The sequence below is a fragment of the Balaenoptera physalus genome, assembly GCF_965194825.1.
Source record: "Balaenoptera physalus genome assembly, chromosome: 6".
Taxonomy (NCBI): Eukaryota; Metazoa; Chordata; class Mammalia; order Artiodactyla; family Balaenopteridae; genus Balaenoptera; species Balaenoptera physalus.
Genome location: NC_138885.1, coordinates 53286271 through 53298834, shown reverse-complemented (window position 1 = coordinate 53298834; position 12564 = coordinate 53286271). Strand labels below are relative to the sequence as shown.

The following is a 12564-nucleotide window of genomic DNA, read 5'->3' as shown; positions in this document are numbered from 1 at the left end:
GGTTGGCCCCATGAACAAAAGGAAGGTTCTTTCAAAGTGGAATAATTGAACGTTTGGATAGGGCCTGCACTCTCAGCTCTCCTCTGTGAGTGCTGCATTAGTGCTTTAGCAAAATCTATCTTTTCTTTTAGCTTAAGTGTGGCTGCTAGTGATTTCAGCCATTTCTTTCTACCTCCTTTGATTTATAAGCTCTTGTCTTAAGCTGGTGAATCAAAAGAGATGCAAATAAAGGTACCCTTAATCTGTTCCAGCAGGAGGAATGCTCAAAATCTCTGCTGAGTTCTGGCCAGCTGCAAATGACCAGACTGGGAAATGAAGAACATTTCTGCCACAGCTAGTCCTTCTATGAATCCACAGACTTCTGCAAACACTGAGTCTCAGATCCCTTTCTTGATGCAGGACAACAATGAAGAAAAATGGTGGATGGACTGGGGCACTGGGTTATAAGCTCAGGACCAAGCTTTTTCTGTATCTCCTTAGTGACTACTAGAGTACAGTTGTCATCAACCCCCTTTCACTTTTAGTTGGGGCAATAAAGGAAGAAAAAGGGATGAGTCACGGACTTTGTATACTCTTAGACGCCATAAGAAGAAATATGTTTTGTCTCCACATGTCATAAGCAGTTGGCTGGCTGAAACACCTGCTCTGAGACCACTTGGGTGCTCAAACTCAACAATTCTGGGAAGGCAATAGCCATGGAAAGGAGAAGATCTGGGGAGGGAAGGGGACTGCAAATAAACAATAAGGCAAGAAAGAGGGAGTTTAAAAATTAGTAGGCAGGAGAACACACAGTGCGCCTCAGGCTGTCACAAAGTCATGCCGGCCTCTGCCAACGCAGGCTGGCCCTGCATTCCAATTATAACTACCGTACCTCTCCATCCCCCCGCATGAGTGAGCCAGAGTCCCCTAATCAGCCGCTGCTTTAACCCCATCCTGTCTGGGCGGGAACAGAAGCCGGAGGGTGACCTACATGCAGAGATGGGGCCAAAACCAAAGCTGAAACCCAGGAGCTGTGCGAACAAAGAGGAGAAAGGGAAATTTCTCCGTGCAGCATCAGGAGCAGTGGATAAAATCCCCACAGTCAACTTGAGGTACCCTGCACCTGTGGAATACCTGAAGAGACAATGAGTCAACCCAAAATTGAGGTGGTGGACTTTGGGTGCAACTGTAGACTTGGGGTTTGCTGTCTGCTACTGACTTGTTTCTGATTTTTACGTTTATCTTAGTATAGTTTTTAGTGCTTGTTATCATTGGTGGATTCGTTTACTGGTTTGGTTGCTATCTTTGTTTTTTTCAAATTACATTTTATTTTTTTAATTTGAATTATTTTCTATTATTTTATTTAATTAATTATTATTTTTCTTTCTTTATCTCTCCCTTTTCTTCTGAGCCGTGTGGCTGACAGGGTCTTGGTGCTCCGGCCTGGTGTCAGGCCTGAGCCTCTGAGGTGGGAGAGCCAAGTTCAGGACACTGGACCACCAGAGACCTCCCGGCCCACATAATATCAATCGGCAAGAGCTCTGCCAGAGATCACTGTCTCAATGCTAGGACCCAGCTCCACCCAACGGAGAGCAAGCTCCAGTGCTGGATGCCCCATGCCAAACAACTAGCAAGACAGGAACACAACCCCACCAACTAGCAGAGAGGCTGCCTAAGTTATACTAAGTTCACAGACACCCCAAAACACACCACAGGACGCGGCCTGCCCATTAGAAAGACAAGATCCAGCCTCATCCACCAGAACACAGGCACAAGTCCCCTCCACCAGGAAGCCTACACAAGCCACTGAACCAACCTCACCTACTAGGGGCAGACACCAAAAACAATGGGAACTACGAACCTGCAGCCAGCGAAAAGGTGACCCCAAACAGAGTAAGTTAAGCAAAATGAGAAGACAGAGAAATATGCAGGAGATGAATGAGTAAGGTAAAAACCAAACAGACCAAACAAATGAGGAGAAAATAGGCAGTCTACCTGAAAACGAATTCAGAGTAATGATAGTAAAGATGATCCAAAATCTTGGAAACAGAATGGAGAAAATACAAGAAACGTTTAACAAGGACCTAGAAGAACTAAAGAGCAAACAAACAATGATGAACAACACAATAAATGAAATAAAAAATTCTCTAGAAGGAATCGATAGCAGAATAACTGAGGCAGAAGAATGGATAAGTGACCTGGAAGATAACAATAGTGGAAATAACTACTGCAGAGCAGAATAAAGAAAAAACAATGAAAAGAATTGAGGACAGTCTCAGAGACCTCTGGGACAACATTAAATGCACCAACATTCGAATTATAGGGGTCTCAGAAGAAGAAGAGAAAAAGAAAGGGTCTGAGAAAATATTTGAAGAGATTATAGTTGAAAACTTCCCTAACATGGGAAAGGAAATAGTCAATCAAGTCCAGGAAGTGCAGGGAGTCCCACACAGGATAAATCCAAGGAGAAACATGCCGAGACACATAATAATCAAACTATCAAAAATTAAATGCAAAGAAAAAATATTAAAAGCAGCAGGGGAAAATCAACAAATAACATACAAAGGAATCCCCATAAGATTAACAGCTGATCTTTCAGCAGAAGCTCTGCAAGCCAGAAGGGAGTGGCAGGACATATTTAAAGTGATGAAAGGGAAAAACCTACAACCAAGATTACTCTACCCAGCAACAAACTCATTCCGATTCGATGGAGAAATTAAAAACTATACAAACAAGCAAAAGCTAAGACAATTCAGCACCACCAAACCAGCTTTACAACAAATGCTAAAGGAGCTTCTCTAGGCAGGAAACACAAGAGAAGGAAAAGACCTACAACAGCAAACCCAAAACAATTAAAAAATGGTAATAGGAACATACATATCGATAATTACCTTAAATGTAAATGGATTAAATGCTCCAAACAAAAGACATAGACTGGCTGAATGGATACAAAAACAAGACCCGTATAGATGCTGTCTACAAGAGACCCATTCAGACCTAGGGACACATACAGACTGAAAGTGAGGGGATGGAAAAAGATATTCCATGCAAATGGAAATCAAAAGAAAGCTGGAGTAGCAATTCTCATATCAGACAAAATAGACTTTAAAATAAAGATTATTACAAGAGACAAAGAAAGACACTATATAATGATCAAGAGATCAATCCAAGAAGAAGATATAACAATTGTAAATATTTATGCACCCAAAATAGGAGCACCTCAAAACATAAGGCAACTGCTAACAGCCATAAAAGGGGAAAGTGACAGAAACACAATAATAGTAGGGGACTTTAACACCCCACTTTCACCAATGGACAGAGCATCCAAAATGAAATTAAATAAGGAAACAAAAGCTTTAAATGACACATTAAACAAGATGGACTTAATTGATATTTATAGGACATTCTGTCCAAAAACAATAGAATACACTTTCCTCTCAAGTGCTCATGGCACATTCTCCAGGATAGATCATATCTTGGGTCACAAATCAAGCCTTGGTAAATTTAAGAAAATTGAAATCATATTAAGTATCTTTTCTGATGACAATGCTATGAGACTAGATATCATTTACAGGAAAAAAACTGTAAAAAATACAAACACATGGAGGCTAAACGCTATGCTACTAAATAACCAAGAGATCACTGAAGAAATCAAAGAGGAAATCAAAAGATACCTAGAGACAAATGACAATGAAAACACGACAACCCAAAACCTATGGGATGAAGCAAATGGAATTCTAAGAGGGAATTTTATAGCGATACAGTCCTACCTCAAGAAACAAGAAAAATCTCAAGTAAACAACCTAACCTTACACCTAAAGCAATTAGAGAAAGAAGAACAGAAACACCCCCAAAGTTAGCATAATGAAAGAAATCATAAAGATCAGATCAGAAATAGATGAAAAAGAAATGAAGGAAAAAACAGCAAAGATCAATAAAACTAAAAGTTTGTTCTTTGAGAAGATAAACAAAATTGATAAACCATGAGCCAGACTTATCAAGAAAGAAAGGGAGAAGACTCAAATCAACAGAATTAGAAATGAAAAAGGAGAAGTAACAACTGACACTGCAGAAATACAAAGGATCATGAGAGATTACTACAAGCAACTATGTGCCAATAAAATGGACCACCTGGAAGAAATGGACAAATTCTTAGAAAAGCACAACCTTCTGAGGCTGAACCAGGAAGAAACAGAAAATATAAACAGACCAATCACAAGCACTGAAATTGAAACTGTGATTAAAAATCTTCGAACAGGGCTTCCCTGGTGGCGCAGTGGTTGAGATTCTGCCTGCTAATGCAGGGGACACGGGTTCGAGCCCTGGTCGGGGAAGATCCCACATGCCGTGGAGCAACTGGGCCCGTGAGCCACAATTACTGAGCCTGCGCGTCTGGAGCCTGTGCTCCGCAACAAGAGAGGCCACGATAGTGAGAGGCCCGCACACCGCGATGAAGAGTGGCCCCCGCTTGCCGCAACTAAAGCCCTCGCACAGAAACGAAGACTCAACACAGCCAAAAATAAAAATAATTAATTAATTAAAAAAAAAAAAAAAATCTTCGAACAAACAAAAGCCCAGGACCAGATGGCTTCACAGGTGAATTCTATCAAACATTTAGAGAAGAGCTAACACCTATCCTTCTCAAACTCTTCCAAAATATAGCAGAGGGAGGAATACTCCCAAACTCATTCTACAAGGCCATCATTACCCCGATACCAAAACCAGACAAAGACGTCACAAAAAAGGAAAACTACAGACCAATATCACTGATGAACATAGATACAAAAATCCTCAACAAAAATACTAACAAACAGAATCCAACAGCACATTAAAACGATCATACACCATGATCAAGTGGGGTTTATCCCAGGAATGCAAGGATTCTTCAATATATGCAAATCAATCAATGTGATACACCATATTAACAAACTGCAGGATAAAAATCATATGATAATCTCAATAGATGCCGAAAAAGCTTTCGACAAAATTCAACACCCATTTATGATAAACACTCTCCAGAAAGTAGGCATAGAGGGAACTTACCTCAACAAATAAAGGCCATATATGACAAACCCACAGCCAACATTGTCCTCAATGGTGAAAAACTGAAACCATTTCCTCTAAAATCAGGAACAAGACAAGGATGCCACTCTCACCAGTATTATTCAACATAGTTTTGGAAGTTTTAGCCACAGCAATCAGAGAAGAAAAAAATAAAAGGAATCCAAATCGGAAAAGAAAAAGTAAAGCCGTCACTGTTTGCAGATGACATGATACTATACATACAGAATCCTAAAGATGCTACCAGAAAACTACTAGAGCTAATCAATGAATGTGGTAAAGTAGCAGGATACAAAATTAATGCACAGAAATCTCTTGCATTCCTATACACGAATGATGAAAAATCTGAAAGTGAAATTAAGGAAACACTCCCATTTACCACTGCAACGAAAAGAATAATACACCTAGGAATAAACCTACCTAAGGAGACAAAAGATTGCGGGCTAATCGGCGACGTTTGTGGAGGCTGGAGAGTTTAGGGTGTCTGTGCTAGTTGCTGCTTTTGGCACGAAAAATGCCGGGTCTGGCGGCCGCAAGCCCTGCCCCATCTGAGTCCCAGGAGAAGAAGCCTCTGAAGCCCTGCTGTTCCTGCCTGGAGACCAAGAAGGTGCACGATGCGTGCATCATTGAGAAAGGAGAAGAGAACTGTGGACACCTAATTGAGGCCCACAAGGAATGCAAAAGTTTTCTGTATGCAGAAAACTATAAGACACTGATGAAAGAAATTAAGGATGATACAAACAGATGGAGAGATATACCATGTTCTTGGATTGGAAGAATCAACATTGTGAAAATGACTATACTACGCAAAGCAATCTACAGATTCAATGCAATCCCTATCAAACTACCAATGGCATTTTTCACAGAACTAGAACAAAAAATTTCACAATTTGTATGGAAACACAAAAGACCCCGAATAGCCAAAGCACTCTTGAGAAAGAAAAACGGAGCTGAAGGAATCAGGCTCCCTGACTTCAGTCTATACTACAAAGCAACAGTAATCAAGACAGTATGGTACTGGCCCAAAACAGAAGTACAGATCAATGGAACAGGATAGAAAGCCCAGAGATAAACCCATGCACATATGGTCACCTTATCTTTGATAAAGGAGGCAAGAATATAAAATGGAGAAAAGACAGCCTCTTCAATAAGTGGTGCTGGGAAAACTGGACAGCTACATGTAAAAGAATGTAATTAGCACCCTCCTTAACATCGTATACAAAAATAAACTCAAAATGGATTAAAGACCTAAATGTAAGGCCAGACATTATAAAACTCTTAGAGGAAAACATAAGCAGTAGACTCGTTGACATAAGTCACAGCAAGATTCTTTTTGACCCACCTCCTAGAGAAATGGAAATAAAAACAAAAATAAACAAATGGGACCTAATGAAACTTCACAGCTTTGGCACAGCAAAGGAAACCATAAACAAGACCAAAAGACAACCCTCAGAATGGGAGAAAATATTTGCAAACGAAGCAACTGACAAAGGATTAACCACCCAAATATACAAGCAGCTCATGCAGCTCAATATCAAAAAAACAAACAACCCAATCCAAAAATGGGCAGAAGACCTACACAGACATTTCTCCAAAGAAGATATATAGATTGCCAACAAACACATGAAATGATGCTCAACATCACTAATCATTAGAGAAATGCAAATGAAAACTACAATGAAGTATCACCTCACATCGGTCAGAATGGCCATCATCAAAATATCTACAGACAATAAATGCTGGAGAGGGTGTGGAGAAAAGGGAACCCTCTTGCACTGCTGGTGGGAATGTAAATTGATAGAGCCACTATGGAGAACAGTATGGAGGTTCCTTAAAAAACTAAAAATAGAACTACCATACCATACCATATACCAGCAATCCCACTACTGGGCATGTACCCTGAGAAAACCATAATTCAGAAAGAGACATGTACCACAATGTTCACTGCAGCACTATTTACAATAGCCGGGACATGGAAGCAACCTAAGTGTCCATCGACAGATGAATGGATAAAGAAGATGTGGCACATATATACAAGGGAATATTACTCATCCATATAAAGAAATGAAATTGTGTTATTTGTAGTGAGATGGATGGACCTAGAGTCTGTCATAGAGAGTGAAGTAAGTCAGAAAGAGAAAAACAAATACCATATGCTAACACATATACATGGAATCTAAAAAAAAAAAAAAGGTTCCAATGAACCTAGGGGCAGGACAGGAATAAAGACACAGAAGTAGAGAATGGACTTGAGGACACGGGGAGGGGGAAGGGTAAGCTGGGATGAAGTGAGAGAGTAGCATTGACATATATACACTACGAAATGTGAAACAGATAGCTAATGGGAAGCAGCCACATAGCACAGGGAGATCATCTGGGTGCTTTGTGACCACCTAGAGGGGTGGGATGAGGAGGGTGGGAGGGAGATGCAAGAGGGAGGACATATGGGGATATGTGTATACATATAGCTGATTCACTTTGTTATACAGCAGAAACTAACACACCATTGTAAAGCAATTATACTCTAAAAAAGATGTTAAAAAAGAAAAAACAAAACAAAACAAAACAAAAAAATTAGTAGGCAGTTGGAAAACTAAAATCTGTACTTGGGGTTTACTAATAGTGCTAAAGATAATTTTCAAAATCCCACATATAAGCTATTTACTATCAAAATGGGATGACACTTGGCCCAGATATCTAGAAATTGTGTTCCCCAGAATACATGCAAGTTCAGTTTTAAAGACTGTCTTGCAATCTCCAGGAACAAAATTAACTTACTGTAAGTTAAAAAAAAAATTAATTAATTAAAAAGGTATCATGGCCATAGGGGCAAAATAGACAATCTGTGTAATTAATTATTCGTAAGTGTGACTTTAGACCTGCCAACATAGAAATTCACCTAAGCAGATGAACTCCTGTAAGCATTTAGTCCAAAGTTTCCCAGAGTGTTTCATGAGAGCATCCCTAACAGCACAGGAGTAAATGTATCATCTGAGGAATGGAGCTGGGGGAGAGGGGTCTGCAGCTGGAAGTAGTTTGCTATGGGCACAAGATTTCCTGTCTTACCTTAAAAATTCATGTACCATATTTGTGTTTGTTTTAATACAGAAATGTTTCTTAATACTTAAAAGTTTCCCTTAAATTGTTGAGCCAAAGTCGTTTTGTGTTTCTCCTTTGACATTGCAAATGTTGGCCCACTGCTGTGTGTACCTTCAGGGCTTCCTGTATTGCATTAAGAGAAGCTCAGGGTTCGCCTGACTTCTTTGATCATCTTGCCATTTTTCAGCTCCAGAGAAATCACGGGGGTACTTGGACAGAGAGATCCTCACTAGTTATTGCCACTCGGGACTCCTATTACTTTTATTAATTCTGGCATATGCTGGTGGACTGAGGTGAATAAAGTGGCAGTGAGTGAGAAGTTAAGGAGTTTTTATAAATACATATGCATTATTATTTTTGACTATCAAGTAAGAAAACCTTAACAGAATAGTTATGCTTCTATACAGTAGCTCTCTATAGGCAGGAATATCTATATTCTAGCAAAGCAAAAAAAACACGTTTTCAGAGAACAATTCCAATGATGAAGGCAAAAACCTTGGTTAGAATGGGCCAGTCCCATTTTGTGCAGGTGTGGGAATAGTGCTTTGCCCTCTAGAACTCTTTACAGCATATTTTAGCTCTAGTATTTTTAGGAACTCATAACCCCTCAGGGACTAGAACATTCCACCCAATCCTCTCACACTCTCCGCGGACTACTCCACTCATGCCAAACTTGCTGCTTACAGAAAAGTTACTCTCCAATGTCTAGAATTTATCAGAATTCATTAATAGGAACTAATGCATTTTTAGATTTCAAGCCTAAAATTTCATTCACATCATGGACTCATAGTGTAAAATGAGTCCATTTTTAAAAAAAGGATCGAGATGTATTTGGCTTACCTGAACCAGCGTTTGTCCTTCAGCTCTTGAATTCCTCACCAGGTGGTTATTAGCTGATCCTATGAATGAATGTTGTGGCCTATTATCTGCCTTACTCAAGTTCTGGCTGTTGTGGAAACTCCCTGCTTCCTGGTATCCACTGTCGGAATAAGAATTCATTTGTGTTGAACTTCTTGAGTTACCCAATGATCCTGAAGGAATGAAACCAGCAGAATATATCTTCATTTTACCCTTCTGATGCTCATTTTCAAAATGGAAATATTAAAAGCAAATCTAATACTTAAAAGATAATACAACAGACCCTCACTTTCATGGAGAGATGTCTGTTCTGGTGAGTAGAGGGTTCCTTGTTCTGGCTCTGTCCTGATGAGATAGTTATTGGGATGGACAGCGTCAGAAGCTCTAGGTTTGTTTACACCAGTATTTGGCACATCTGGAAGAAGATAAGTTTAATCAGCTAAACTCAATGAAAATAATACATAAAAACTTGCTAAAAAAAGGGTTCAGATATTTGTCAGTAATGTCTTATAATCTTAATACAAGACTATTAACTCAAGACTTCATATAAGTTAATACAAGACTACTTTCACCTTAAATTACACAGTCATTTTGACTCTTTTCTATATGAAAGTGTTCCATTTACTCAGTTTATTAATATATTTTGCTAAATGTCATGAATGTTTTTCATCCTGATTACCAGCCACAAATTAACTTACATACTACATTAAATTAAAATCTGAAAACTGACCTTGTTACCCCTTGGAAAACTCACCTCTCAGGGTGAGCTCCTCCAAGAGGATTAACAGATGGAGTGAGACGGGTGACTATGTAAAAAAAGATCCTCTATATCTCAAACTACTGAAATGAAAACTTGCATGATATTCACATTATTGAGCTTGGTGATGAAACCTCTGAAGGTAGGGCTAGCTTTTTATGTCATATTTCATATCATCTAAAATCAAAGGAACTCTGCGCAGAGTTTTCAGAATTGCCAACAATGGAAATTTTAATTTCTTATCCATTTGCTTATTTTATTCTTTTAGCCTTTACCAAATGAATATAGACAAATCTAACCTCATTATTGTTTTCTTTACTCAAATCTGTCTCGCCCATTATCTTGTTTTATTTTCAACTGTATCATTTTGCCATCTTGAACTTAAAAAACAAAACAAAACAATTTATCTTCTTCCCGATTCCAACCTCTTTTTTACGCTGTAGATTTAGGTGGTGTAGCTTATACTGCCTTTTCCCAATTCTAATCAAATATGTTCTCTTTCCTCTAGGTTCTTCAAAATATATTTGCCCATATTCTGATTATCTTCATGAGAAGTCTTTCTTTCCTCAAGTTTAACCCTCATGTTGCTAACAAACATTTTTTTTCAGGAATGCCACTTCACTCTCACTTTACAGATTTAAATTGAATCTGTATCACATTCTGAGTTTAACACAAAATCCTAAGGATTGAAATTAGTCTTTCCTTTCTGACTTTCTTTCTTTAACTATTTATTAAGGCCCTACTATATGCCAGGCTCTAAGAATGCAGCTGAGAAAAGATACAGTGTTTGTGTGTCGCGTGCATGTGCATGTTTGTGTTACTGTCCGGGGGAAAGGAACTTAGGAAAAATTTCCTAAAGGAAGTAATAGCTAAGCAGTATCCACTTACCACAGGAGGCCAGTTTGCCCTTTCTTTATAGCACTTATCACCATCTCTCTCCGCTAGACTGTAAGCTCAAAGCAGGCAGGGACTTTTGTCTGCTTTGTTTACTGTTGTATCCTCAGTGCCTAGGATAGGTGCATAGCACTCAGTAGGTGCTCAGTAAATATTTACTGAACGAACAAATTCCCAGTAAGAATAGCAGCTTCTCTTTACTGAGTACTGATTCATGCCTGGCATTGTGCTGTGGGCTTTACTTTATTGTGTTCAATAAGGTTTGTCTATGAAAAGCAAAGTAAAACTTTTAGGCATTGCTGATCAAGCTAGTTTGGACAGTGAATATACGGTTTACAGGAGAACTGGGATGCCACATTCTAAACCTTTAACTTAATGTCAGATTCAATCCAAGGTTTTGTTTCCTAGCCTCCAGAAAGATTTGCTGACATTCTTAATATAGGTTTTTGATGAACCTGTCTCTAGGTTTATCATTTGACATTACACTTCTAGGTAGCAGAGCTCTGTGACAGTTCTGAATTCTTAAGTTTGGAATTTCAATACAGATTTCAGATCGTATGTGGATTCCCTGGTACACACTGAAACATGATCTAAGTCTCTATCAGGCTGATAATACTGGAGAGTAATCTGCTTCATTTGTAAGTCTTCTGTCTTTCCACAAGTCTAAACATTCTTACACAGCAATTCTTTAAGGAGTTTTATTAGGGACTAAGTAAAATACATAGTTTGCTAGGTTATAAGAGTTTTACAGGGAATGGAATGCCTCAGAGAAGCTAAACAAGAGAGGACCTGAAATCAGAGCTAGGTAGTAATCCACCTTTATTTCATCCAGGAATGGAACACTGGAAAATCACATAGGAAATGGCAACAAACTATAGACATGGAAGTACCAATCTGGCAGTTTCAAGAATTGGCATAATGGAAAAATGTGCCACTTTTAAAAAGAAAAAGACGTTTAGATAGTTCCTAGCTTCAGCTTTAGTACAAGATAAAACCTGAGATACCATTACATCAAAGCTCTCGGCTTGGAAACACTAGGTGGCATGCAGTGTCAGAATCTGAAAAATTATCACCATGGAAACCAAAACCATTAGACTTCTGTGTATGTCTCTCTCTTTTTAACCATTAGGAGATATTATTTAAATAAGAAAAGAGAAAGAGACACGCTAAAAATCTGTACTTCAGCAATTTTGTCTCTTTATCCAATGGAACATTTTCTCACAAACCAGGTGACAAGCAATTGTGCTCATTTACACTTTTTTCTAAGAGAAGCTATTTAAAATAATCTTGATGGGATCAAGATGGCAGAGTAGGAGGATACTGAGCTCACTTCCTCCTATGGATACACAAAACTGCAACTACGGATAGAACAATCATGTCTGAGAATGACCTGAAGACCAGCAGAACAGATTTTCTACAACTGAGGATATAAAGAAAAGTCCACATTGAGATGGGTAGGAGGGGAAGATACACGATCTAGTCAGACACACACACTTAGTGCAGCAACCCACAAACGGGAGAGATATTACAACCGTGGAGGACCCCTGAGGAGTGAGGGACACAAGTCCCAAGTCACGCTCCCCAGACCAGGGGACCTGCACAAGGAAGACAAGCCCCCATAACGTCTGTCTTTGAAAACCAGCAAGGCTTAAGTTTGGAAGAGCCAGAGGGCTGTGGGAAACCAAGACTCTGCCCGTAAAGAGCTCACACACAAACTCACCTGTTCCAGGTACTAGGGCAGAAGCAACAGCTTGAAAAGCATCGAGGTCATATGAGAAGGAGATTCACTGACTAATTTGGGGGGGGGTATGTGCCACACGGCAGGTATCTGGTGGAACTTTCTCTGGGAACGGAAACACTGTCAGATGCCATTTTTTTTCTTTTCACTTTCCTTCCCCCTGGCTGACCTGTTGCTG

The 12564-nt window shown here is 39.3% G+C and overlaps 1 protein-coding gene across 24 annotated transcripts in view; it reads right to left on the bottom strand.

Moving 5' to 3' along the window:
• PKP4 (plakophilin 4) overlaps positions 1-12564 on the bottom strand; it is a 248241-nt gene that overhangs the window by 55654 nt on the left and 180023 nt on the right. For 18 of the 24 annotated variants that reach the window (XM_082464927.1, XM_082464939.1, XM_082464941.1 and 15 more), the window contains 2 exons: positions 9281-9412; positions 8980-9170 (listed from right to left, as the gene is read on the bottom strand). The exons of 2 other annotated variants lie outside the window; for them this stretch is intronic. In XM_082464927.1, the coding sequence (XP_082321053.1) occupies positions 8980-9170; positions 9281-9412 (323 nt within the window). The remainder of the gene's footprint in view (positions 1-8979; positions 9171-9280; positions 9413-12564) is intronic. 4 more of the 24 variants (XM_082464940.1, XM_082464945.1, XM_082464923.1 and 1 more) reach the window with 1 other exon arrangement.